This window comes from Crinia signifera, chromosome 6, assembly GCF_055691185.1.
Source record: "Crinia signifera chromosome 6, ASM5569118v1, whole genome shotgun sequence".
Lineage (NCBI taxonomy): Eukaryota > Metazoa > Chordata > Amphibia > Anura > Myobatrachidae > Crinia > Crinia signifera.
The window spans coordinates 206,920,559-206,946,768 of record NC_139222.1 but is presented as its reverse complement, the minus strand read 5'-3'; the positions used below and the strand labels follow the sequence as shown (position 1 = coordinate 206,946,768).

Sequence of the window (26,210 nt, the reverse complement as noted above, 5' to 3'; positions counted from 1 at the left end):
ATTGTATTGGCAGATTGGCGAATAAAGATCAGAGATATTGTTGAGATTGTAGGCATCTAATTTTAACATGTGCACAATATCCTACTTGAACATTTGGGCATAACAAAGCTATTGCCAAGATAAGTGCCTTGTATGCTCACTGTGGGCAACAAGCGGAATAGAATGACAACTTTAAAGCAGTGTTTCCGACCTGTTTAAGCGCAATCCAAAGGCATTTCTGTGCGATTACGTGACTGTTGATGAAACATGTATCCATCACTGCATGCCATAAATGAAGGAACAGTCAAAACAGTGGACTTCACCCGGTGAACGTGAACCAAAAAAGGTGAAGATGGTTCCATCGGCAGAAAGGTCATAGCCACCGTTTTCTGGGATTCGAAAGGCATAATCTTCATTCACTATTTGAAAATGGACGATCACAGGGCAGTATTATGCTGAATTATTGGGCAGATTTAATGACATACTGAAGAGAAAACGGCCCTTGGTGAAGAAAACACACTTGTCCTAGATCGACACAGCGAAATTGGTGGAATTGGGCTCCGTATTGCTGTCGCATCCACTGTATTCTCTGGATTTGGTCCCCTGCGACTCCTTCCCGTTTCCAAACATGAAAAAATGGCTTGGCGGAAAGACATTCAAATCCAAGAAGGATGTCATTGCCAAAACTGATGCTATTTTACAGAGTTCGCCGATTCCTATTTTTTGGAGGGCTTGAAAAAGTTGGAATATCGTTGGGCCAAGCGTATCAAGCTAAAGGGCTATGTTGAAAAATAAATCAAAATTCCCCCCTCCCCAAATTTTTTTCTTGCCTAACACGGGTACATTTTTTAATCACCACTTGTACATTCCCTTAACTGTTCCTCAAAATGTTTTATCAATATAAATAATATGGCCGCTATGCGGTGAGATGCCAACTTACTTTCTTTGAAATATCTCTTCTTGTTTTTTCAACTGATGTTGCATGGATTCTAGTTTGTCTTCCAAATCTCTTATTCTAGAATGCAAACATACAATTCTAGTTATTTCTTATTAACATGTACAACTTCTAAAATAAGCTAGACATAATAATGCAGTACTATTGCGGGAACACCACTGCAAGAGTTCCTAACTTCCAGCTTCGGCACTGGTAAGTTGAAATCAATTATAGCCATCATCTGATGTAAGATGGTTTTACCATTGATGGCAGTGAAAGAACTAGTTGTAAGCACTGTCCCAACTGCCAATGGCACATTGTTGGTGGTCAACAATCACAATCATTAAAAATTTTAATTTATTCAAATTTAAAGAACATAATACTGATCTTAATCTATTGCGCACTGCTTAAATATGGGAATATTTTATAATATAATTTTTGACAGTATTACAAAAATACTTTACACCATTGGTTCCCAAACTTATTGGAATCAAGGCATCTTATGCCCCTTTCAGACCGCACTTTTAAAACGGTAAATTGCCATTTTTTTACCGTTTTAAAACGGTAATGTGTGCGGTCTGAAAGGTCCAGTCCCACTTAACCGGTTAGAAAATGCCGTTTTTTCTAACCGGTTAAAATGCAGGGTCCTACCCGTTTCTGAACCGGTATTTTAGCGCAAAAATCGGCTCAGAAACGGTATTTAGGACCCAGCCAATGAGCTGGGTCCTAAATTCAGCACAGTGAATACTTAATGAGCGCTCATTAAGTATTCACAGCACTGGAGCCCCCCCGCGCGTGTCGACACCCCCCGCGCGCGTGTCGACGCCCCCCGCGCGTGTCGACGCCCCCCGCGCGTGTCGGCGCCCCCCCCCCGTGTCGACTTACCCCGTGCCGGTATCTCCGTTGTGGTTCCCGGCACTGCAGCTCAGTATGCACGGAAAGCACTTATGAAAAAAGTGTCTTTCAGAAAATGGCTGCCACCCATACGGAAGACAGTTTTTTTAAACAGGGTTTCCTATGGGGCAGCCATTTTCTGGAAGACACTTTTTTCATAAGTGCTTTCCGAGCATACTGAGCTGCAGTCCACAACGGAGGTACCGGCACGGGGTAAGTCGACACGGGGGGGGGGCGCCGACACGCGGGGTGGGGTGGGCGTCGACACGCGCGGGGGGCGTCGACATGCGCGGGGGGCGTCGACATGCTCTCGGTCGACGCGCGAGGGGGGGGGGAGCTGCACGGGGGGGAGGGCTGAAGGCTGCACTGGCTTTGACCCTGTATTTGGAAAGTTTCCAAAAACGGGTCTGCCAGTGTCAAAAAATCGGCACTTAAACGGTAATATACCGTTTAAGTGCTGCGGTGTGAAAGGGGTTTTATCTGGCAGACCCGTTTTTGGAAACGTTTCCAAATACAGGGTCAAAGCCAGTTATGCGGTCTGAAAGCAGCATTAGAATATCGGAATTTTTTTCACAGCACCCCTAGGCTAAAAGTTTGTTACAGAGAAATTCAGAAAAAAATATTAAATTAAATAAGTGGTGCTTATATGTCAGCCTTAGCCCTGTTTAGGGCCAGTTATGTGGTGAGGGACAGGATTCACTTTTATCCACATATTCGCTTTTATCCACATATTTTATGATTGGAAGCTATAAGCACTGGTTTTGCCTATTACTTTGATCATAAATAATTTGATTTGGTCCTGTATCACCAACCCATGGCACCCCTGCAAGTGCTCCGATGCACCCATGGCACATAGTTGCGAACCTCTGCTGTATGCCCATCTCATCACCATAACACTGTACAGAAACACAAGTATATTTCTTTAAGTAGCACAAACCGAGCATCTTTAGCAGCTGTTAAAGCTTTCATTTCAAATTCCTTTAGTTTCAACGTCTCCTGCAGGTTCTGGTTGGCCGATTCCATTTCCTGTAATGATTCTGCTCCCTTTAGTTCCATTTTCCTCAAGACATCCAGCTCTTTGGTCAGTAACTTTACCTAAGGCAGATAACAATAACAACAGGGAAAAAAGAAAAATATGTAAGATGGTGAAATTATGCTACAGATCACTCTATAAGTAGAGAGTGTGATCTAATGATAATACACCATATAATCTGTATTATTATATACGTCCTAATCAATACCACTTGAGGAAAAATTTTATTGGGAAGGTAATAGTGCCCCAAATATCTTAGCAGTTCAGTGTGATTTGATCTTTCAGTATTGCCAAATCAAGCCAATCCGCAGTGGCAAAAGAGGCAAAATGTATCCATAAATAAACTTACAGGGGCAATGTAATACAGTTTGGCTTTGCCTTGTAAATAACTGCCACTTTACAATAACATCCAATCAAATACACTAACCAGAGTCTACTTTTATGGGCCCTATACATCAGCAATTAATTTAAATTTAATGTGTGGGCTCCCCCTTTTGGCGAATGCTGAATCCGATTTTTAAACATGTTTAATAATCTGGTATTATCTGCGGTTGTTTTTATGTGTGGGCATTCGTCTTCTTTTATTTACATTATGAAAATAAGTAACATAATCGATAATCGATTGAGGTGATGTATGGGCACTTTCCAGATATGAAGATGCAATCTTTAGATGGGAAAAATCTGCCGATCACTGAAATAAATCTGTAATGTGTGGGCAAGTCAAATAGATTGTAGAAACCATTTATCTGGCCAAAAAAAAAAATCACTGGATCTGGAAAACCATTAATTGTGATTGCTGATGTATGGGGCCCATTACATTCAAAATCTCATCTCTCTCTCAATTGATAGCAGCTGTTAGTCCAGTCAAATTAGCCCAAAGAAGGGCTGTGCCTTCCAAAATTGGGGGAAAGCTGAAAGTGTTTTTAATTCACTTGGGGAATCCCAAATAAGTGTAAACTGAGTTTGCACCATTTTCTGAGTGGAGCTTCAGACGCTATGGCGAAAAAAAAAAAAAAAGTTGCGGTTTAATTTTTCAGTTTTTCTAAATTAACTCAAAAGCAAAGCATTTTTGGGCAGCAGCCACTGGAGGAGGAGCGATAAAGCTGAATTTGCCCATATTTGACCGCCAACTTCGACCATACCACTTGCTCGATTTTCAAAGTGTTGGTACTTATTTGATGCAGAATTTAATGCTCTACAACTTTTAATAGTGACTTATGCCCAAAAATGTTGCTTTTGAAAAACTGAAGAACAAAAAAAAAAAAAAACGCTAAAAAATTGTGTCTTTTTGGTCATAGCATCTGAAGCTCCACTCAGAAAATGGCACAAACTCCATTTACTCTTATTTAAGGTGTTAATTACTCCATTTACTTTATTTAATCAAATTAAAAACACTTCCAGCTTTCCCCCAATTATTGGAAACCAAAATCCTAATTTGAATGGGCTATGTAGTCTAGCCTCACTAGAGTTTATAAACCATGCATGACTGACTCTCCCTCCCTCCAAGCCTTGTGTCCAACCCACCGAAGCTGCATGCAATCTTACCCTCTCACACACCCATCTGGCACCTGCTGCCTGTTACTGTCACCAAACCCTCTCACAGCCGTATGCTAAGCTTGTATACTTTATTATAATAGGCTCCATGCATTAATACCTTAAGTTCATGAGACAAAACTACAGTGCTCATCTCATCAAGACTTAAACGGAACTCGTGCTCGCGCTTCTTCATTTCACAATCAAACTCCAAAGAGAGTTCCTGTAAGGAAAAGATGAAATTATTGAAAATCTTTTGTTAAAAAAATAAAAATAAAATAATAATAAGACTGCAAATAGAAAGCCAAAAAGCACATCCATAAAGTTTCTTAGAAATACATACACACCAAGTCTCCCAGATCCGCAATCAGATTACCAAATTCTTTTCATCATGACTGACATAGTGATGCCTTTGCTTCCCAATGGTTCAATGTAAACAAACTTTGTTTCTTGTGCAATATTATAAAAAATTGTGTACAAATGTATCCTCAGGCTGTGTACGATATCGGGATGAATGATTGACTCTAGGTCAACAGACATAAGGTCGACAGTCAAAAGTTTGACATGAGTTTTTTTACAAAATTCTGAGCCATGTACATGTGTCCGGCAGGCGGTATTTCACACCCTACCATCCACTACGGCATATAGGGAGAATATAATAGTGTGCAGAGCGCAGCGAGCCTGAAGCATGGCAAGCGTAGCGAGCCATGAGAGGGGATGCGGTACATTTAGACAGTGTCCATGCCGACCTAGACACCCAAAAAAACATGAAAACCTCATGTCGAACTTTTGACTGCCGATTAATAGTGATCTACAATGTCTAGGTCTACAGTCATATGGTCGATCTAATATACCATAACCGCTGTTGACCTATGAAACATAAATGCATTACATGATTAGACTGGCGTGCCATCCTCAAGAGTTCATTATGGCTGCAAATATTCCAAAACCCCAAATACTTCTGGTCCCAAGCATTTTGGATATAAAAGACTCAAATGATCTTAATTTTTACGGAAGGTCAGACAAACTGTATTAAACTTTAATGGACGTTATAATAAATAGAACACAATTACAAATCTATATTAAAGCAGATGAATACCTGACCTAAATGTATCTTAAGGGGCCCATAAAAATGTCAGGAATCAGGGCAAGGCCCCATTCTGCCAATCACTGGGTCGAATCTCTGTGCAAGGACACAGTGAGTTTTTGTATACAGCACATCAGCAGATGCAAAAGTATACATTTTTGTGTCTCTGTCCTAGTCAGAGCCACACAGACCTTGTCGGCTGACTTTCCGTGAAATTAGATGATTTGGGGTGGCAAAAATGCGAGTTGCACTTACTGTAACATGGTGCTGGTGCAAGTACTTATACTAATCTGCAGTGGCAGGTATAAAATCAATGGGAAGCATGTTTTGCTGCTTGCTGAAACATGAACCACCAAATTATTACTGGGAAGGGTAGACTATGTAGACTATGGGGTGCTTGATTTGTTCTTTGTGATAGGCTTGCAGATAGATGTATTTTGTACAATATCTTAAATAAAAAGGGTCTCCCTAGTCAAAGGCTGTATCTCCCTATCATGAGGCTGTATCATAAGGCAGTGCTTCATGAGATCATGAAGCACTGCCTTATCCTAGTTGTATGCTGGGTAGAGCATTTTAGATTAAGGGTGGGCAACTGTTTTAGCTGGGAGGGCATGGAATACTTTGGTGAAGTGGTGATGGTTGCAGGTAGCTGCGCAATAATCAGATTTGGTAGAGCAGCGGTGATGTGAGAGATCCTTTTCAGGCCTCTTTTTGCGTTACCTCGGAGCTCCGTGCCTGCTTCGCATTCTTTTAATTTTAGTGCTCTGTAAAATACACTCTGGTAGTGCGGGGCATGGTAGGTGACAGTATGGACCTGTATTTTGTTCAGTGCTCAACAGATTGTATGTTGGTTCTGCAGGACATGGGAGGAAACTGTCCAGACCTGATGACCTGAAAGGAAATTTTGAAATCCCACACCCTTGGATTGATATCTATGTGTTTACCTTCTAGGTCAGAGGTTCCCAAACTGAGGCACTTTTGCATGTGTACAGTGTGTGTGTATCAGAGCAATGTGTGTAGTGTTTGCATGTATATATGTGAATATATGTCCAAAGTGCATGTGCATATACAGTGTGTGTATGTAGTTATGCCTGTCCGTACATAAGTGCAGTGTTTGTATGTGTGCAGTAAGTGTATGTGCAAGTTTAGTGTGTATAAGTGTGCCGTATGTGTTAGTGCGCAGTGTGCATGTGTATATGTGTGGAGAGAGCTGCTGCAGATCTCCGGCTGCTTGTGAGGTAAGCATGTGTATGTGCATGCACTGTTGGTATGTGTGCATTGTGTAAATGTGTGTGTTTGTACGTCTGAAGTTTGTGTGTATGTGCATACCCTGTGTGTATGTATGTGTTCAATGTTGTGTGTGAGCAATGCGTGTAGTGTGTGTGTATGTATGTATGTATGTATGTATGTATGTATGTATGTATGTATGTGTGCAGTGATTGTAAGAGTACAGTGTGTTTATGTTATGTGTGTGTGCTGTGGTTGTATGTAGTAAAAGTATCACCCGCATACAAGCCTGCGAATGGATGTTTATATAACACCTACTTGCGCAGTACTGCGAGGAAATTTGCCGATTAGCAGGGGGGGTATACGTTTGTATGGGCGGCGTTACATGGCTCGCAATGCAGCAAACAAAAGCACCTATACGAGCCATCCAGAATTAGGGCCTGTGTGTATAAATGTATGCGGCGGGTGTATGTATGCAATATGCAAGTGTGCTTTTCTGCGTATATAAATTGTGTATGTGTGTGCAGTGTTTATACATGTGCAGTGTTATGCATGTATGCATGTGGGCATATCCCCGGCTGCTTGTGAGGAAAGCATGTGTATATGTGTGTATGTATAGAGTGTGTGTTTACAGGCAGCGAGTATGTATGTATGTATGTATGTATGTATGTATGTATGTGCATTGTTTGCATGCAGTGTTTGTGCATGCAATGTTTTTTTGAGTGCAGTGTATGTTTGTGTGCAGTAGGTGGGCAGTGTGTGAGGGAGGGGGTGACGGTGCAGTGAGGGGTGGAAAAGCAGTAATAGGAGCAGTGAGGTATGATGGTGTAGTGAGCTGATGATGAGGGACCAGTAAGGTGTGAGGAGAGCAATGTGAGCTGCAGAGGACAGTGAGATATGGGAGGGAACTGTGTTAAGAGAGAGAGATGTTAAGAAAGGAGTATGGGGATATATGGAGGGAAGGAACAGTAAGAAACAATAATTTTTTGTTGGAGTTGCCCCCTAAATCTGCCTCTGTAAAGAAAAGTACATGTTGAGTGCATTTGTGCATTCTTAATCTCATTTGAATGCCTTCTTTTGTTTGAGATATTTTATTATTTTTACTGATATTATTTAGAATTAGTATTACGACTAGGGGGCGCATTTATCATTATATAGCGATCCCGGCGTGATGACAACGCCAGGCATTGCATTGCGGTATCATCCGATACCGCAGGGATTTATCATTATGGGGACGCAGGGACAGGGCTCCGATAGGAGCCCGTCCCTGCGAAGCCCTGACCCGGAAGCCGGGGGGGTCTGCGCATGCACGGTTATGCGCTGACCACCGCCGATCTCTCTGACCACACTGCCCTGCTCGGGCAGTGCGATGTGTAGCCATAGGCTACAATGGGCTATCGCATCCCCCATAGAAACCTATGGGGGATGCAGCCGGCGGCGCTGCAGGGGGGGATCGCAGCAGGGATCAGAGATTCCAGCTGCGGTCCCCTTTAATACATTTCAGGGATACATAATATTTGCGGTTAACCCCCGAAAATTGGTGTTTTCGGGGATTTAGCCGCAAATCTTACTTGATAAATGGGCTCCTAGGGCCTTTATTAAGATCTGATCGCAGTACAAATTTGTTCTCAAAATGGGCAAAACCATGTGCATTGCAGGTGGGACAGATGTAACATGTGTAGAGAGAGTAAAGGCTGCCATACATCTACAGATTGATTGTCAGATTGGGCTGGTTGGAACAAAATCCTGGTAATGGATGAGAGTTATGGGCCCCATACATCAGCAATCACAATTTATGGATTTTCAGATATAGGGATATTTTGGCCAGATAAATGGATTTTACAATCTATCTGACTTTGCCCACACATTACAGATTTATTTCAGTGATCGGCAGATTTTTCCATCTAAAGATTGCATCTTCATATCTGGAAATTGCCCCAATCGATTGTCATTTTAGCTGTTCATAATGTAAATAGATGAAGAAGACGAATTGGGAATATAAAAAAAGATCTGCAGATAATACCAGATTATTAAGCATGTTTAAAAACCTGATTAAGCAATCGATTGGCGATTTTGATTGGGATTGCCAAAAGGGGGAGCCCACACATCTACAATTCATTGTGGCAATCATCTCCATATCTGAAAATTGTCACAATTAATTGCTGATGTATGGGGCCCTTAACTTACAGTTGACCATTTGCTTTGGAATGCTGGAAAACTGCCAAAAACTGGCACTCATCCATTAGCAGGTTTTTGTTCCAACCAGCCCAATCTGACAATTGATCTGTAGATGTATGGCCACCTTTAGATTTGTGTTGAGTTATTTTGTTTCTGTGCAGGGTAAATAATGGCTGCATTATTTTTACACTGCAATTTAGATATAAATATCCTCGTCCTCTGGAGAACCAGTGCTATATCCAAGATGTTGATTCAGTTTAGATCAGGCATGTCCAACGTTGGCCCTCCAGATGTTGTGAAACTACACATCCCAACATGCTTTGCCACAGTTTTGCTATTAGAGAATGCTAAAACTATTGCAAAGCATGCTGGGATGTGTAGTTTCACAACATCTGGAGGGCCAACGTTGGACATGCCTGGTTTAGATCATGGGTCTTCAAACTGCGGCCCTCCAGATGTTGTGAAACTACAAATCCCAGCATGCCTTGCCACAGTTTTGCTATAAGGGAGTGTTAAAACTGTGGCAAGGCATGCTGGGATTTGTAGTTTCACAACATCTGGGAGGGCCACAGTTTGAAGACCCATGGTTTAGATTAACCATGCCCCCTTATTCCAATTCTCAGTGGTGCCGTTACTAACACTGCACTACACCCACTAGGGGTTGCTGCCGGGGCTATACCAGTCCTGTAGTCTAGAAGAAGCTAATCTATTTATCTAACCAGTGGAAAGAAAGTGTCTGCCCTCCACTCCTCTCCTTGTTTTTGGGTGGTCCATAAGAAGACAGAAGGGAAGAAAAAAAAAACATCTGCAAGGAGCATCCCCTGTGGCTCAAGATAAAAGTAGTAAAATCATTTCCTATGTGCAGCTTTGAATGGGCTTGTTGTAAAAATGATATAATCACTCATATATTGTCATAGGTCATTCATCTCTTACTTTTGGCAGAGGAGTTATTTTGGACCTGTTCTGGGATAAAAGTAACTTATTGTTTCATTTGGTATTGCAGAAAAGCAGCATTTGATGGTATCCGGATGGCTGGCAGACAGTTAACAGGTTGACAACGTATGGTCGACATGGCCAATGGTTTGACAATGGTCAACATGAGTTTTGTTGGGGATTTTTTTCCATACTTGATCATCCATGCAGACTACGATTGGGAGTGGTAAAGTATGCGGAGGTCCAAAACATTACGAGCAAAGCGGTAGACTAATTGGGGGTCCACATTATTTTTACATCAAAATAACTTGAAAAAAAAACGCATTTCGACCTTTTCCTATGTTGACCTTATGGAAGTCGAGTTACACACACGCCATTTTAGGATAGTATGGCCGCCATTTTGGTTCGCAGAGTTGCGCAAATAAAGTTTCCATACCCGAGTATGCGTGGCAAAGTGGACCAGAAGAGTAGCCATACTATCACACATAAATTCATAAATACATACTGACCCTAAGTAAAATAATAGTTAAAGGTTTAGAACGCCACACATAGCTTAGTTAGTCCTGCATACATCTGTCTGTATCGTGTTTAGTACCGTTCCGTTCAGTTCATTATGCGAAGTATTCCGGTCATTGCGAATATTCCGCAATATACACGGCTCGATAGTTATGGACATAATCCATAATCCAGGGACAGTTTCTGTTAAAAGAATGTAACAAAGGAATCCAGATGAAACCAGTTCTTATCACTGCTGACGCCGAAACCACAGAACAAAGGACTCTTAAAGTTCACTCCCCTGGACCTAGCCAAACCAGGTGTATCAGCTTACCCCCCAATCACAGCTGACCTGACATTCGACCCCTGACCAATGAGAACGGCCTTTGACCTCCCCTTTCTGACCCTATAAGATAGGCGACCCAGAGCAGCCAAAGTCTCTTCGGCACATCCACCTTTCCCTGACCTGACCACCGGACTATAGTTCATCCCTGAACGATAGTGAGCTCTGACCGGACTACACTTCGCATATCTGATGAGAACGGTAACGGTTGCATTAACGGTATTTATCCTTATTGTATTGATTGGCTGATTGTGTCTTGTATCTGTTTTCTCTCCCCTTAGCAGAGTCTGTTTAGTATTCATTGTTAGTATATTGTATTACTTGTTATACCTGTTTATTCTTATTTCTGTAACCCCCTTTTGTCCATTAGGGACTCAAATACAACCTTTTTACGGAGCTCTTATCTCCATATTCCTATACAGTGGTCGTTGTCTGTTTATTCGCATAATAGCGATAAGGTATATTGCGGACACAGTCCGATAAGGTATATTCGCAGATTAGAGACAAAGTACTGCGAAGGAATCTCTGATTAAGGTATTGGTTCTTGGTATACATAATACAATAAAGGGTACGCTACGCTTTGTTCGCACGTAGCTAGGTATAAAGGGTACGTTGGTTGCGGACTTATTACGTAACCAACGCTTTTCACTTATCGTCACTCTGGTTATATTTTAATTACCATTAACAATTGGGGGCATCGTCCGTCCGCTCCACATTCCAGAACTCAGTACCAGGCGTGCGACCCGACCTATACCAGCAAAAGGGTGGAAGTATTTATTTTGTTTCCATTGCTGGATAGGCCGAGTCCGCGGCGGTGCGGGGTTCGGGAAGTGCTAGCGCTGAACCCGGAGTACAATAAGTGAAAGCCACGTGTTTTAAAAGCATATCATACCTAAGTGTTTAGTAAACTGTACTTCTGCCTGCCACAAGTAGTTTAACGGGGTATAGTGTCTTGGGCTGCTTGTTTATTATAGTATATGTACCACGTGCGATAAGGTTCGCACACGTGGAGTCTGTGTTTATTATAGTACATAGAGGATCCCCTCTGTGCAAAGCTATAACTTTTTGTTAGTTACTGCAAAACCAGGGACTCAGCCACGTGGCGACAAGTCCTGGGCCTTTTTGCAGTAACGTAAAGCGTCTATTGTGTATTACGCAAGGTGCGCGCGCACGTGCCCATATCGGGAAATTTTCGCATCTTTGTACGTGATTTACGGATTAAGTGCGGGATTTATTTCGCATCTTGATACGTAACTTTCGGACGGAGTTAAGGGATTTATTCCACATTTAAGCGCAATTACTGCGTATAGCGAAACCCGAGTGCAACCTTGCAAATACACTATAGAACACGTGGGTGGCCGATTCATCGGCGGCCTGTGAACAGTGCATGTACACACGTGGCTGTTCATTGGTACTGCACATGCAGCACACATAGGAACTCAAAGGTGAACAGTATTTAACCACTAGCTTTATTTAAACAGTATAACAATATACTGCGAATGAGGCGGTGATTAATAAAAGAAAATAAGTTTTTTTTCTTTTTGTTCATTTTTTTTTTAAACAAGCAACTCAAGCATTATTTTAATAGATTCCTATAGAGTGTTATAAGGGATTTATACCTGCATAAGTATCCAGTGAAAAGCTACCAACTTGGGAAGATTTTTCTGTACAGAAATATTTCAAATATATGCATAAGACCAAGGTGTAACCAGCGCCCAGTGTGAAAAATAACTGAGGCGAACGGGTGTGTGACGACACGACTCAAGCGCAGTGTAGTCCAGAGTAGGACAGTCCAGGTAGGACAAGGTTAGGGTTCACGTGACGACGTGCCCATAGGAACTGCCCCTTCAGTGGAATTGATTCCGCTAGGAGGGTACAAGAAGATATATCGGAACGCACTTGTTTCCGATTAACTACTTTAGAAATCCGATTTTTGGGGGTATAGGAAAACAAGTTTGTTATACCCTGGAAAAATTGTGCTGCATCAAGCAAGTTGGCTAGAAGTTCGCTGCTAGTTGAAAAACTTGGTGATTGAGTATCGTACCTCGTATCCTTCGCACCTGCTTGACTGTGGGATGTTCTAGGAAGCTGTAGAAGTGAGTGTTTGGGGAGCTCTCAGATAAGTAATAACCCACCGATATCTATTAAGCTGTGAACGTTTATTCCTGTAACTATGGGTAATAACGGGTCACGCTGTGATAACGTGCATGTTAGGGAGGAAGCAAGCCGGCCAAAAGGATCGGCTGCTTTTATTATGTGCAGGAAGCACGGTGAACTCGCAGTTGTTTACCAAAATAAATGGAGAAAAATGACACAAGGCAGCAAGTTAGAATTTCCCAGTGTTGGTAGCTTCGATCCGGAAATCTTATCGGCAGTAAAAGATGAAATATGCCTACTCTCCAGTCGTAAGGAGAGAGTGAAGCATATAAATATTCTTAAATTGTGGCAGAAGGAAGGACAGGAACAATGGGGAAGCAGAGGTTTGGCAATACCTGACGCAATCAGCCACAATATAAATGCAACCGCCGCCACAATAGAAACAGCTCCCCCACCCCCATATGTGCCGAAGGGGATAATGACTCATAAGAAAAGTATAAGTAACAATGTATCCGTTGCTAACCTGTACCCTGTCTTATCCCCTTACAAGGAAGCCCGAGAGGAAAACGAGCAGCTGTTGGCACTGGCCGTCTCTCATGCAATTAATATGATTGAGGGAAAAGCTCAACCCGCTGTTGAGGCCCCAGCACAGGAGGAGGAGACGGCTGATGCCAACAGCATAGTATTGGACTCAGGTAATGATGCACCACACAGCACAGACACAATTGACTCCCAAGCAGGTCCCAGTAATGCGAATGTGGTACAAACATATCCTATGCGCACACTGGAGGTTCCCTATGGTAAGGCAGACAGAGAGGGTGTGATACCTACCAGAAAGATGAACATGCTAAACCCATGGACACGGCTAGAGCTGCGGTCCATCATAACAGATTTCCCTGACCCAAGGAAAGATCTGGCATTGTGCCGGAAATTTGTAAGGGATCTAGGAAACTCTGATGAGCCCACCAACAAGGATTGGAGAATCATGTTGAGGGCCTGTCTCCCCACTCACATTGACATCCCGAAATTCATTCAGGATAGTGGATTGAAAGTGGACAAGGAGATAAATGATGAGATCAACCAGGAGAATATACGCCTGATTAACTTACAGTTAGGAGTGTATTTTCCTGCAGCAGTAGAATATAGCAAGATTTTCACCATCAAACAGAAAGATGGCGAAACTGCTGCTGATTATTTTACAAAAGCCTTACTGGAGGTATCAAAGTACACTGGTGTCTCCGAGCCTAAGGACGACCCCCACCTGAGGGAGATGATTGTCTCTGTGCTGGTGGAAGGACTTAGGGAAAACCTGAAAGCCAGAGTCCAAACTTCTTTCCCAAACTGGCGTGGAATGACAGTGGATGCCCTACGGGAATCTGCTGTGGACCACGACCGCAACATTAAGAAGCACAGGGAACTGCAAACTGACAAACTGATGATGGTTAGCATCCAAGCCCTTACTAATGCCCCAAACAAAGCTGCATACCAACGAAACACCAGGGACACAGGTAGAAAGCCAATTATCTGTTACAACTGCAATAAGGAGGGACACATTGCAGCTCATTGTAGGTTAGGAAACCACAGGAGTTATCAGACACATAAGCGAGAATGGGAATCTCACAAAGGTGAGACACGGAGATACCCAGCCCCTAGACAATGGGAGGAGACAGACAGGTCACGCAACATGCCTCCTCCCCATCGTATGGCTGACACTGTGCTAAGGGCAACGCAGGTCAGACAATAGGAAACAGGTCATACCTGTATCCTACAGCCAGTTAGATTAACTCAACACCTTGGAGAAGAACCTCAGGTGAAGGTTGATATAGCTGGAGTAAGGCAAACCTTTTTGGTTGATACAGGGGCGGCCAGATCTGTTCTCAACACTCCTCTTCACTTGGGTTTCACTAACCAATCAGTAGCGGCAATTGGGGTAACAGGAAAAATACAACATTACCCACTGACGAAACCAGCAGAGGTTACAATCGGGCCTTTGCATACCAAACATTCTTTCCTGTTGGCTGCAGCGGCCCCGACTAACCTTCTGGGTAGAGATTTACTATGCAAAATGGGATGTGTCATCTATTGCACCCCCGATGGGGTATTCCTGGACACTCCTAAAAATCTTACACAAGAAGTGCAAGATATGCTGGACAGTCCTCAGAGGCTAATGTTGTGTTCCACTGTTGTAGAATCAAATCCATCTAGGGTAGCTGAAATTACAGCACAAATACCGGGTTCCCTTTGGACTAAAGATGGACAGGACGCTGGGCTAATGGCAAATGTAGCTCCAGTAGAAATCCGCTTAAAAGAAGGCAGGATAGCCCCAAAAATACCGCAATACCCTTTAAAACCTGAAGTTGAGCTAGGAATATTTCCAGTGATCCAACGATTGCTCCAACAGGAAATCCTAGTTAGAACTTCCAGCACGGCCAATAGTCCCATCTTTCCTGTGAAAAAGAGCGGGGGGAGGGGCTACAGACTAGTGCAGGATTTAAGAGGGGTAAACAAGGTAGTTGAGAGCCAATTCCCCGTAGTGCCAAACCCAGCTGTCATCCTAATGCAAATCCCACCTCATTGTACTCATTTCACAGTCATTGATTTGTGTTCGGCATTCTTCTCCGTCCCTTTGCATCCTGACAGCCAGTATCTGTTCGCCTTTACTTACAGAGGAGTACAGTATACCTGGACACGACTCCCCCAAGGATTCATAGACAGCCCCAGCATCTTCTCCCAAGCCTTGCATGATTGTTTACAATCCTTTCAACCCATGAGTGGTTCGATACTGATACAATATGTTGATGACTTATTGTTGTGTTCTGAGTCACTGGAGTCATCAGTGGATGACACTAGACAGCTACTGATGCATCTCTCAGAGACAGGACATAAAGTATCAAAGGATAAGCTGCAATTATGCCAGACCAGGGTTAAGTATCTGGGCCACTGCCTTACCCAAGGGCTGAGACACCTCACCGACGACAGAATCCAAGCGATTCAGAATATGGTACTGCCACAGACCCAGCATCAGATCCGTACGTTCCTAGGCATGTGTGGATACTGTCGCAATTGGATCCCAGGATTCTCTATTCTGGCATTACCACTGCAAGAGATGGTTTCCTCAACTAAGCCTGATCGGGTCTCTCATACTGAGGAATCTGAGCTGGCTTTCGAGGAACTAAAGGTGAGCCTAACAAAGGCCCCAGCACTGGGAATGCCAGATTATGGGAAACCCTTCGAACTGTACGGAACTGAATCAGGTGGGTGTGCGGCAGGAGTACTTGTACAAAAACATGGTGATGCCAACCGACCAATAGCGTACTACAGTGGCCAGCTGGACACAGTAGCACGCTCACTCCCAACTTGCTTACGAAGTGTGGCTGCAATAGCACAACTAGTAAGTAAGAGTGAGGACGTAGTGTTGGGACACGATTTAACTGTTCATGCTCCCCATGCTGTCTCTGCCCTCCTAAATTCTGCCCAAACACGTCATGTGTCCTCAGCACGGTTCACTAAGTGGGAACTGGCGCTGATGGCCCCAATAAATATTACCATCAAAAGATGCAACACACTAAACCCAGCCACATTCCTTCCTCATGTGCCCTCCAAGGCACAAAGGGTGGAGGGTGATGGGAATGTTGCTGAATATGGTAAAGCAGAGTTTAGTGAGGGTGAGGACAAACATGATTGCATGACCTACCTGAATCAGACCTTCACAGCACGTCCTGACATAAGCGACAGCCCATTAAGTGAGGTAGACATAACCTTATTCACAGATGGTAGCTGTCATAGACAGACGGACACGGGAGAGCTGTGCACAGGCTACGCAGTAGTAGATGGAGAAGGTATTGTGGAAGCTGAACCCTTGGGACCACCTCACTCAGCACAAGTAGCGGAACTGGTGGCACTGACCAGAGCATGTGAACTGGCCCAAGGAAAATCAGTCAACATATATACCGACTCCAGATATGCTTTCGGAGTAGTCCATGATTTTGGAGCCCTATGGCGCCTCCGAAATTTCATGACGGCGGCTGGCACACCAGTGGCGCATGCGACATATATTAGGAGACTTCTGGGAGCTATTCAGCTTCCAGACAGAGTGGCTGTTATCAAGTGCAAAGCTCACACATCAGAGAAGGACCCGGTGTCACTTGGTAACAGCCGCGCTGATGAGGCAGCGAAAAGGGCCGCATGCCCTGTAAATATTTTCACCCATCCTACCAACCTTTGTACACTGAACATAGTATCCACACCCAAACTGATAGACATGCAGAATTTGTGTTCCCCACAGGAAAGAGCAGTATGGAAGTCGAAGGGATGTGGCCAAGAGTCTACCGGACTTTGGAGAGATGGACACGGGAAACCAGTGGCCCCCAGAGCATACCTTCCTAGTCTAGCCGAGGCGGCCCATGGGCTGACACATCTTGGGAAGGAAGGTATGTGCAAGCTGGTAAAGGCCTACTGGTGTGCACCAGGGTTCGCTTCTCAAGCAGGTAGAGTGGCAATGTCATGCCTCACCTGTTTGAGGAAGAACGTTGGAAAAGCCATCCCAACAGAGCCATCCCACATCCCTCCTACAGAAGGCCCTTTCCAGGTAATACAAATCGACTTCATACAGTTACCACCCTGTAGGAATTTGAAATATGTATTAGTTTGTGTTGACATGTTTTCTAGCTGGGTGGAGGCTTTCCCCGCTGCCTCCAACACTGCTACCTTTACAGCAAAGAAAATATGTCAGGAGTTTGTCTGTAGGTATGGTATCCCAAAGGTCATTGAGAGTGACAGAGGCACTCACTTCACAGGAGAGGTCTTCCAAATAATGTGTAAACTCCTGGGGATTAATAGTAAACTTCATACTCCATATCGTCCCCAGGCGAGCGCCAAAGTTGAGAGAATGAATGGTACTATTAAGAACAAATTGGGTAAAGTTATGGCTGAAACAGGGTTGTTATGGCCAGAGGCATTGCCTATTGTGCTGTATAGCATTAGGACCACTCCCAGGACTCCGCTCAACTTGTCCCCCTTCGAGATATTGTTTGGTCGGCAGCCACACATCATGATAGACCCACAGGATGATCTCAAATGTAACAATGAGCTAACTGTACAGTATCTCCTAAAGCTAAACAAACAGCTAAGGGAGCAACAAAAGCAGCTGAAACTACTGAACCCTGATATGCCTACAGAGAATTGTCATAATCTTAAACCAGGAGACTTTGTTATGATCCGAAATTTTTTACGCTCAGGTTGTTTGATAGACCGTTGGGAAGGACCGTACCAAGTTTTGTTGACCAGCACTACATCAATTAAAGTCGCAGAGAGAGAGACTTGGATACATTCGTCCCACTGCAAGAAAGCCAGTAACCCAGAGTCCCAGTGTGCAGAGAGCGAGAGAGAAGAAGTGTCGCTAGAAGCATTGTTTCGGGAACACTGAGAAGCAGCCAAGGTCGAGCAACCTGAGCGAACAAAGGTCTAAGAGCAGAACAAAATAAAAGTCCCCTGGTAGAGATGATGGAAGGACTCCAAGCAAAAGGTTCACAGCTATGCATATATGTCTTTGTTTTCTTTCTGTGTTCTTTTATTCACCCAAAGATACTCGGTGGCTGCCACATCCTAGAGCGATCGGAGCGGAGTTCTGACAGTGTAATAATGGACCCAGATATGGGTGAGGTAGAATCCCTAAACCAGCTTGAAACTTTGCCCATGACAGGAGAAGGTAAAAGGTATGAGGGAAACGTAGTTCAAGGGCTATGTGATGAGTTATTGTCTGGTGAGTACTGTGTCTGTAGATATTGTCAACCTAAAATGGAAGAAGAATGCATCCAGCGATGTCAGTCGACAAGTAAGGCAACTACAGGCCGACATCCTTTGAGTGATTACCACTCACTAGTGGGTAAGGTCTTAAACCAAACAGAATGCTGGGTGTGTTCACAAGTGTTACATAAAAGGAGTAGTGTAGGCCTAGTCCCATACCCGCTTAATATTTCAGAGATAAGCGTATTAAATAAGGGGAGGCCATTGGATAAGAGATACCTGTATACCAGGTCCCCTAGTCTTAGATTACACCCATACCAAGTGGATAAGTCCCTGGTATGTATGAACTTCTCGAGTTCCAGAGCGATTGGTACTTGGGAAGTGACATGGCATAACCAGACAATAACTTACTCCCAGCGTCCAGATGGAGAGCCTATTGATAAAGAATTGTTGTTAAAAATCCGAACCAGTGGGAGACATTATAAATATGTTCACACGGTGAAGAAAAGTAAGATGATAGCCGGCAGAGTATCAGCCGGCTACTGTAATGTAACTCTACAGCCAGAAACATGTGAGGAACGAGTCAGGGAGCAGGGGACGGGGATGTTCTTATGGATAATGTGTGACAAGATCATGAAATACTCTGTCCCCTATTTTCTCCCTGACGATGTTTATTATATTTGTGGTAGGAGGGCGTACAAATGGCTCTCCATGAACTACGTTGGTATTTGTTATCTAGGCAGAGTGTTACCGGAAGTGATGACCCTCACACATGATGAGATGATGAACATACACAGAGGTATTTCTCCTCCTTACACTCATACCCATTATGACCAAATCCATAAAAGGGATTTAACCATCAGGAAAGAACCCCTAGCTTCCGAAATGATACACGAGTCGTTCGGTATCCAACTCCTCATTGCTTTAGACATCACCCATACCGCCAGAGGAGTCATAAATTTTAAATATATACAAGCATTAGCCAGCTTGGTAGATAACATCACTGAGATTTATGATGACACCTTTAGATACACTGGGAAGGAGTTGCAAGCGTATAAAAGAGAGCTAGTCCAACATCGAATGGTGTTGAACTATCTGACAGCTATGACAGGAGGATATTGTGTCACCCTCTCTACACAGTTTGGGGTGAAGTGTTGTACATATATCACCAACAATACTGAAGACCCAGAAGAAATCATCGATCATCGGATGGATGAGATTCTTCAGCTTAAATGGGAATTTAGAAGGGAACATAATATCAGCCTGGCAGAAATAGGTAACAAAGTTAGTGAATGGACCTCCTGGTTGAATCCAATGCACTGGTTCTCTGGTTTAGGAGAATGGGCGCAAGGGATCATAGCTAGCATAGGAAAACTCCTTCTCTGTATCGGTGGTGCCATCATAGTCTTTGTGTTATTGTTCAAATGTTTAAAAGTGGTGACCCGGGGAAAGACAAAACGTACCGAAATCATGAGTGTAAGAACGAGAGATACAGAGGAAGACCAGGGTTTGGTATATGACCCTAAAATCGAAACCACCTCCCTTTAAGGAAACCATATTTGTGAACGTGTATATGTTGTAACCACCCCTGTTTTTATTTTTATCCCAAATTGTACATTATCCTTCGTGACCCTGAGTAGGTTGTTCGATAAATGCGGCCCATCGTTTATCCATGATCCTGGATCGGCCGAGAGCAGATGGTTTACTCCCCTTATATGTTTAATTCATGTATCCCAATTTCTCTGTTAGGATTATGAATTTCTGTATTGTCGTGTGAAATGTTTTGTATTGTAACAGTTTTATAATTACTGTTAAAGGGTGGACTATGGAAGTCGAGTTACACACACGCCATTTTAGGATAGTATGGCCGCCATTTTGGTTCGCAGAGTTGCGCAAATAAAGTTTCCATACCCGAGTATGCGTGGCAAAGTGGACCAGAAGAGTAGCCATACTATCACACATAAATTCATAAATACATACTGACCCTAAGTAAAATAATAGTTAAAGGTTTAGAACGCCACACATAGCTTAGTTAGTCCTGCATACATCTGTCTGTATCGTGTTTAGTACCGTTCCGTTCAGTTCATTATGCGAAGTATTCCGGTCATTGCGAATATTCCGCAATATACACGGCTCGATAGTTATGGACATAATCCATAATCCAGGGACAGTTTCTGTTAAAAGAATGTAACAAAGGAATCCAGATGAAACCAGTTCTTATCACTGCTGACGCCGAAACCACAGAACAAAGGACTCTTAAAGTTCACTCCCCTGGACCTAGCCAAACCAGGTGTATCAGCTTACCCCCCAATCACAGCTGACCTGACATTCGACCCCTGACCAATGAGAACGGCCTTTGACCTCCCCTTTCTGACCCTATAAGATAGGCGACCCAGAGCAGCCAAAGTCTCTTCGGCACATCCACCTTTCCCTGACCTGACCACCGGACTATAGTTCATCCCTGAACGATAGTGAGCTCTGACCGGACTACACTTCGCATATCTGATGAGAACGGTAACGGTTGCATTAACGGTATTTATCCTTATTGTATTGATTGGCTGATTGTGTCTTGTATCTGTTTTCTCTCCCCTTAGCAGAGTCTGTTTAGTATTCATTGTTAGTATATTGTATTACTTGTTATACCTGTTTATTCTTATTTCTGTAACCCCCTTTTGTCCATTAGGGACTCAAATACAACCTTTTTACGGAGCTCTTATCTCCATATTCCTATACAGTGGTCGTTGTCTGTTTATTCGCATAATAGCGATAAGGTATATTGCGGACACAGTCCGATAAGGTATATTCGCAGATTAGAGACAAAGTACTGCGAAGGAATCTCTGATTAAGGTATTGGTTCTTGGTATACATAATACAATAAAGGGTACGCTACGCTGCGCTACGCTTTGTTCGCACGTAGCTAGGTATAAAGGGTACGTTGGTTGCGGACTTATTACGTAACCAACGCTTTTCACTTATCGTCACTCTGGTTATATTTTAATTACCATTAACAACCTTGACCTGCAAGGCCACACCCTATTTTTCTATGTTATAATTACATTGAAATTAGGCTTGCAAATAGCCTATATAGCAATTCCCACAATGCCTGATGACCATAGGCGAATCTAGAAATATGCTAATGGATGGTCCCAGAATATAGTATATTTTTGCGTGGGGCGTGGCCTAATTTCAGGGGGTGTGGCTTAATAGGGGCATAATAAGACTAGTAATTATAAAAATAAGACTCATAAACGCTGCAAACGCATAAACACAAGTCTATTCAATTATATGAGATAATGTGATTTATTTCTACCTCTGAGTCCTGCCCTAGTGCCCTGTCAGGCATGAATCATGCCTGACAGGGCACTAGGGCAGGACTCAGAGGTAGAAAAATCAGGAGGTAGAAAATCACAGGTACTCCAGGCCATAATTCTTTTTACCCCCACACAAACATCACCAGAGCCACCAGGCAGCCAATTCCTACCCTACTCCGTTTGAAGAATAAGAAAGAGGACTCAGTCTCCGAGTTGGGACCCCCGCCGCGTGATCCCTGCTGTGCTGGCTGCGCTGCAATGTCACGCGCTCTAGCCGCATGTGGAGGAGGAGGACGGCATGCTGCTGGCTGCTGCTGCGGCGGAGGAGGAGGACACATGAGCAGAGCACCGCCCAGGGTGCACTGCTCACGCTCCACAAAGGACCATGGGAGGAGCTGCGTGCAATCGGGCATGCGCGCAGCCCTCCCGTCCTGTCACTGTGGCTATGTTTGATTACTCTTCTTAAAAAACATTTAGGCTAGAGATGGGCAAAACGGGTCACTGAGCGGACCCGGGTCGACCCAGATCGGTCAGTGAAAAGATCTAGATCCTTTGGGCGGCTCTGCGGCTCACTTTGTGTAAAAAAGTCAGTTATTTATGGTTTGAGTTAGTGTACCATACCTCCCAACATGACCCTTTCCAGGAGGGACACAATGCTCTGTTTCTGGACTTCCCTCTTAATGTTTGATTGTTATTACCTGTGTGGAAACACCTTTCTTACCCATTTACCTGTTTAGAACAGGTAATAGCAATCATTCATTAAGAGGGAATCCAGAAACAGAGCAAAGTCGTAGGTCAGAGATGGGGAACCTTTGGCCCTCCAGCTGTTGTTGGACTACACATCCCAGCATGCCCTGCTACAATTTGCTATTTGGCCATGATAAAACTGTTGCTGGGAATGCTGGGATGTGTAGTCCAACAACAGCTGGGGCCAAAGGTTCTCTAACCCTGACCTAGGTGGTGCACTTAACATAGATTGTTCTCCACAGTATTAGCCCGTAGAATCTATGGTTTTACACACAGGGGAAATTGACTAATAATTGAATAGCCCTGCGTGGTAAACACAGTAGATAATTGAATATTGAATACGTTGGGTTTGCCCCCTTATATATCTCAGGGTCCCTTCCTGTGGGGCTACCGGTCTCTGTACTACTACTACAATTAGCCTGTAGCCCCTCCCCTTGAATATCTCCCCAATAGGCCCTCTCATCCGAGCCGGGCAGTGCGATGTGTAGGCATAGACTACAATGGGCTATCGCCATCTCAGAATGGCGGTAGCCCAGGGGTGCGAAGCCGGGCTGCCCGATGTTGGTACATCGGGCAGCTTCGCATCCCCCATAGAAACCTATGGGGATGCGGCCGGCGGCGCTGAAAGGGGGATCGCAGCAGGGATCGGAGATTCCTGCTGCGGTTCCCCGATGATACATTTAGGGGATACTGGCTTACTAGAGTAGAAGATACCATGTCTCTGGTACATGTACAGCTGCTAGCCATGGAGTACACGGAGGGTGTCAGAAGGAGAAGAGGAGCTTACAGCGGGATGCGGCTCCTTAAAGCGTTCTGTACATTGCACATTTTAGAGAAATGTAATGACATCATCTCCAAGCGCCAGGCCCGCGGTGATCCCCGCCAGGACCACTGATCGCCGTGCTGGGGACAGCCCAGCACCAAAGGTAAGCTGCTGGGCTGCCCCCAGCCCCCGTGCACCCCTCCAGCCATCGTCCTGGAGGTGAATGGATGCCTCACACCGGCATCCATTCACCTCCTCCGCTGCTGTCTGCTGAATATAGCAGACAGCAGCGCAGGCTGTCTGTGCCCCCCTGTCCAACCTGCGGATGCTGCGGTCCCCCATTGATGTAAATGGGAGCCGGGTCGGATGACCCAGTGTACCCATTTACACCGACTGCCCTCTACCCAGGTCATAGTCATGTTCTACCCAGGTCAGGACCTGGGGAAACAGTCGTTTGGTCGACTGAACTAGGTCGACATTAGGTCAACAACACTAGGTCGACATGCTGAAAGGTTGACATGGTTTTAGGTCGACGTGGTTAGTAGTAGTAGTACGTTTATTTATAAAAAACAAATGACAAGGTAACATACAGGGTGTGTTGAAAAAGTCGGCGTGGTTACAGGTCGACATGGTTTTACGTCAACATGGAACAAGGTCTACATGGTTATAGGTCAACATGAGGAAGGTCGACAGGTCATAAGGTCGACATGGGGATTTTCACTGTTTTTTGAGCCGACATGTGCCGACAGGCGGTATTTCATGCCCTACCATCCACTAGGGCATGGAGTGAGATTATAATAGTGTGGCAAGCGAAGTGAGCCACTGTGCCCGAAGCATTGCGAGGGTCCGATTTCACTTCCAACTGTGTTGACATTCGGGTCAAAAAAACAGCGAAAACCCCATGTCGACCTTATGACCTTTCGACCTTCCTCATGTCACCCTAACGTCCATGTCGACCTAAAACCACGTCGACCTTGTTCCATGTCGACCTCTTCCCATGTCGACCTTTCCGCATGTCGACCTAGTGACTGTCTGACCAACGCTTGTCTGACGAACAATCCAGTTCCCAGGACCTGGGTAGAAGTCCCGTGTAAAGGGACACGGCGTGTCCCATTTACACTGCCGCTGACCGGAGTCTGACCCGCTGAAGACCCGGGGTTTTGCGGCGGTGTAAAAGGGGTATTAATTTTGCTCGTTGCCAAGGGGGATTAAATTTGTTCATTGCCAAGGGGGACTAAATTTGCTCATTGCCAAGCCCCCCCCCCCCCAAATGAAAGTTAAAAGAAGGCCCCCTCCCCCTCCAAATTAAAGTTAAAAGTACTACACAGCCCAGCAAACACAGATCTAGTAAAAAAAAAAAAAAAACCTGTGCACTGCCTAACTAAAGTCTGTGTGTCTGTGAGAATGTGTGTTCATACTTCTACACAACTTTCTGTGATACTGTACTAGTAGAAGATGGTGAAGCAATCTTGCAATGCCTCTGCTGAGTCTGCTGTTGCCCTCCGTCAGGGCTTCAAAAAGAATCTAGATCTGCACATGACACAGCAGCAGCAACAGCACAAGCAGCCTTGTTTTTCTATTCACTCACAGTCCCCAATTAGAAGAAAATATCTCAGCTGCCAAAGGTGGCAGTGCTGAGCTCAAGCAATGCATTGTATTGTATGCAATGTAAAGTAAAGCGAAACCGATCCGGATCACCATTTTGGGATCGGCGGATCCCTAGTTCTTTGAAAGGAACCGTTCAAAAGAACCGGATCGTTCACGAACGACCCATCTCTAATTTAGGCAGCAGCACTTAAAAAATTATTAAAAGAAAAGACGCCGGGCAGTCTAATGGGTGGTCCGGGGCACCCACCGGACCACCCCCTCGATTCGTCTATGTTGATGACCTTTCTATCGGCCAGAACCTTAGCTGACATTTGTACTTTCAGGGCACATAGGCCAAAGGAAAGGTCTGTTGAGCAACCCTGTCCAAATATACTGCTATTAAATGTGACCTTTCTTTGATGCCACAAGGTTACAGAGATCAACGCCCTTGGAGTCTGAATTCTAGTACATTTGAACTCTCGTCACACAATATCATCAACAATCTATTTAGACAGGTTGCCAGACTGGTAACTGCAGCTGCCTAGCTGCCTTTCAGACTGAATGATTTACTGAACAGCCAAAGAGCTTAAAAAAGGGGGAGGTATTGGATGACTGGAGCGGAGATCAATAAGCTGCAGCACGCAATTACTTCAGCACCACACAGCTGTTCACATCCACATAATCAGATTTCAGAAATGATAAACCAGAGCAGACACCTTGCATAGCTCTGACAGAAAGTGGCTCAGCCAACAGACAAAGAGAGTATGGCACTTGGCACACATCTCACCTGTCTCTGTAGGGTCAGGTCTCCTTGTACCTCCTCTATCTTCCTCTCCAGCTGGCGTTTTACTTTCTCATACTCCTCCCGCAGAAGATCAATATTGTTATTTTTAGAGCTGTAATGCCATAAAGAGATACAGTTTAGCAGGTAGGGAAAACCTCCTTGGCTACAGGTCATTAGTAGCTGAATGGCTTAGTATATAGATTATACACATATTTGTTTACACCTACAATTAAAAGAAGAACCTTAGATCGTGATTTCCTAGAAACGGCGCATGCACTTAAACTGCAGGACCATCGCAACCACAGAATAAGTAGCGAAGGGGGGGGCAACACCGGCATAACAGAGGCCGTTGATGGGTGAAGGCGATGCCACATTTTCGGGGCTTGGTACGGACATCACCGATACTATGACACACGAAACATGGCCAGCATAAACAAAATTGCGTGCACATCGCAGGTCAGGGCCTGGCATGTGGGGTGACTTTGTCCTTTTCTAGACCCCTCCTTTGAGAAACTTCTCAAAATTACAACTCATAATGAA

At 44.3% G+C, this 26,210-nt stretch overlaps 1 protein-coding gene across 2 annotated transcripts in view; it reads right to left on the bottom strand.

The window, feature by feature from the left end:
- The window catches only part of CCDC57 (coiled-coil domain containing 57), a 99,914-nt gene that overhangs the window by 43,985 nt on the left and 29,719 nt on the right, over positions 1-26,210 (bottom strand). For both annotated transcript variants that reach the window (XM_083148677.1, XM_083148675.1), the window contains exons 3-6: positions 25,674-25,782; positions 4,495-4,596; positions 2,745-2,902; positions 920-994 (exon numbers count right to left, since the gene is read on the bottom strand). In XM_083148677.1, the coding sequence (XP_083004803.1) occupies positions 920-994; positions 2,745-2,902; positions 4,495-4,596; positions 25,674-25,782 (444 nt within the window). The remainder of the gene's footprint in view (positions 1-919; positions 995-2,744; positions 2,903-4,494; positions 4,597-25,673; positions 25,783-26,210) is intronic.